The sequence below is a fragment of the Mustela lutreola genome, chromosome 1 (genome assembly GCF_030435805.1).
Source record: "Mustela lutreola isolate mMusLut2 chromosome 1, mMusLut2.pri, whole genome shotgun sequence".
Lineage (NCBI taxonomy): Eukaryota > Metazoa > Chordata > Mammalia > Carnivora > Mustelidae > Mustela > Mustela lutreola.
The window spans coordinates 273536429-273539529 of NC_081290.1; the positions used below are offsets into that span (position 1 = coordinate 273536429).

The following is a 3101-nucleotide window of genomic DNA, read 5'->3' on the forward strand; positions in this document are numbered from 1 at the left end:
TTACTAGCTGAGTATGCTTCTGTGAGTTGCTAATGTGTGTCTCATTTTCTTGCTCTGCAAAAGGAGGTTGAAAACAGCAATCTACCTCATGAGGATAATGAGAGGCTTAAAGGAGCTGATATACAAAAAGCAGTTAGGGTAGTACTTGGCAAAAACCACATGCTACCCAGGTGTTTGCACTTATCACCACTGTCTGTCCTCTTGGCCATAATGTTCTGCTCTGAAAAGGCTCCCGTCAGACATGCCACTTGCAGAAGCTACATTTGCCTTCTTGAACTAAAACTGAGAGAAAAAGCAGGCAGCTTCTTGATGAACACAGAAATCTTCTCCCCAGTGTTTCTTAGATCTGGGTGTCTCTTCCTCTGACACCTAATGATTCTACCTTAATTCTTATTATACAGAGCATCAGATCTTCAGCAGTTTGGAAGATTCAGCTACTTTAAAGAGACCTATATTTCCAGGAAAACCATAGGTTGGTGGTGTGTGGAATTAGTGTCAGTTTTTTTGTTTAAAACTAAGATAGGCATGAGAATTTCCTTACTATCATTCGGAGAATAAAAGGTGAGTAGGAATATTCTGCCAGGTGAATTTATAGCTGGTTATGATGGGGTATCTGCTCTCCCTACCCTGCCTGGTAGCTTCCTTTAATGAATAGGCAGATACTCATTACTTAACAGGATCTTTCATTGGTAATCACTGAACTTGTACTTTGAGTCCTCCCCATAAATGCAGAGGGACTAGTAACTTTTAGCTAGAATGATTGCTATTATATCTTGGACATTATTTTGCCCCTGCCATGGGTTCAGAGTAGGAGGAGATGGGTGAGGAGAGAAATGGGAAGTTGGGGAGGTTTCTGTTTGCCGTTAGTCAGCTTTTGAGTTCTGTCAGTTCTGTGAGTTCTGAAGCAAGACTGTGAAAGTTTTGCTTCAGTTTGTTTTACATCAGTTTGCACTGCCATCAGAAACACTGACAGAAAGCATAACAAACCTCACTGAAAAGTTCAAGAAGAAAGTTTTAATTCAAAGGGTGTGGACTCTATGTGCAGAGATTTCAGGAGCTCCTAATATACTTGGTTTTCTCAAGTGAAATTGTATCTATGTGGAAACCTCCTGTAAATTTTCAGATGAATTAGAAGATTACAAGCTGAATTAGAAAATCAAGGTCTGCCAAATATTCAGTTTCTGTAGCAATGAAACTAATTTAAAATTTAGATAATTCAATTTAGATAATTCAATTAAAATTTAGATGATTCAATTTTAAATTCAATTTAAAATTTAGATAATTCAATTTAGATAATTTAAACTAATTTAAAATTTAGATAATTCAATTTAGATATTTTCATGTAATAACTTAGGTACCTACTGCCCATTGATGCTAAAGTTAACAAGAGACATGCTCATATTTAGAGATTAACAAAGTGAATTGGTACAAGAATTTTGGAACAGAAAGTGTTAGGAGAGACAAAGGGAAGTGGAGGCATCCCAAGAAAACCTCGCAACACCTCTTCCCCCTTGTAATTCTGTTAAAATTGTGTTTCTCCCTTGACTTTATAGGCAGGAGCATACGTGCATTCTCCTCCTTAGACTCTGTGGAAATGCCGCACAATATCACAGAATTTTTCATGCTGGGACTCTCACAGAATGCACAGATACAGAGGGTCCTCTTTGTGGTTTTTTTGATCATCTATGTGGTCACGGTGTGTGGCAACATGCTCATTGTGGTCACCATTACCTTCAGTCCCACACTGGCTTCCCCCATGTATTTTTTCCTGGCCAACCTATCCTTTATTGACACCTGTTACTCTTCCTCTATGGCCCCTAAACTTATTGCTGACTCATTGTGTGAGGGGAGAGCCATCTCTTTTGAGGGCTGCCTGGCTCAGCTCTTTGGAGCCCATTTTTTGGGAGGTGTTGAGATCATCCTGCTCACAGTCATGGCCTATGACCGCTACGTGGCCATCTGCAAGCCCCTGTACTATATGACCATCATGACCAGGCATCTCTGTGCCCTGCTAGTGGGCGTGGCTTGGCTGGGAGGCTTCCTGCATTCACTTGTTCAGCTCCTCTTGGTCCTTCAGCTGCCCTTCTGTGGCCCTAACGTGATCGATCACTTTGTCTGTGACTTGTATCCATTGCTAGAACTCACCTGTACGGACACTTATGTCATCGGTGTGCTGGTGGTCGCCAACAGTGGTGTGATCTGCCTGTTGAACTTTCTCATGCTGGCTGTCTCCTACATTGTCATCCTGCATTCCTTGAGGTGCCATGGTGCAGAGGGGAGACGCAAAGCCCTGTCTACCTGTGGGGCCCACTTCACTGTTGTTGCTCTGTTCTTTGTGCCGTGTATATTTACTTATATGCGACCATCATTTACTTTGTCCATAGACAAAAACATAGCAGTATTTTATGGTATTCTGACACCTATGTTGAATCCAGTCATTTATACCCTGAGAAATGAAGATGTAAAAAATGCCATGAGAAAGCTCTTCACTCAGTGAGAAGGTGAAGGTGTGTAATGAGTGGTAAAGCAGGAAAGAGAAATGACTTTATTTCTGTAAGTGGAACAAACCTGAACTTGTTTTTATTATGGAATATCACCTTATTCCATGTTATCTGTTCATCTTCGTAGACTTCTATGGTTTAGTCTTTTCACTATAATTGCGTAGTTTTGAGACATATATGGCAGGAATGATTATTTTCTCTGTTTTAGAAATGAAACTTTGTCTCATGTGATTAATTGATTACTTAAGGTTAGCTGGTTTTAAAGTACCTAAGCTAGAACTTAAAATCAGTTATTTTTAATCCATCATCCAGATCTTTCAAAAGCAACCATGTTATATCATTCTAGTCTGTGTTGTAATTGAGCTGTAGAAATGTGAGACAAAATACAACTTAAGGTAAATCATTTCATGCTTAGCCTTGTACAGCAGCCTGTGTCCATCTGGGTAAGGCTTCTATTCCTTCTCATCACCCTGTATGACATCCTTGGCATAGGTGCTGTTTTATAAGACTCTTAGCTCGGGAGACAGATGCACCTGACTTTTTTATTTTTCCATGCTTACTTGTGACATAATCTCTAATAAGTGACCAAACTTCCTCTTT

General features: G+C 40.0%; 1 protein-coding gene across 1 annotated transcript; it reads left to right on the forward strand.

Annotated features, from left to right (window-relative positions):
• The first annotated feature begins 1516 nt into the window (after positions 1-1516).
• On the forward strand, positions 1517-2497 carry LOC131822213 (olfactory receptor 4C3). Its single transcript, XM_059158683.1, has one exon. It carries the CDS (start codon positions 1595-1597, stop codon positions 2495-2497), a length of 903 nt encoding a protein of 300 aa, XP_059014666.1. The 5' UTR covers positions 1517-1594.
• The last annotated feature ends 604 nt before the right edge of the window (positions 2498-3101 follow it).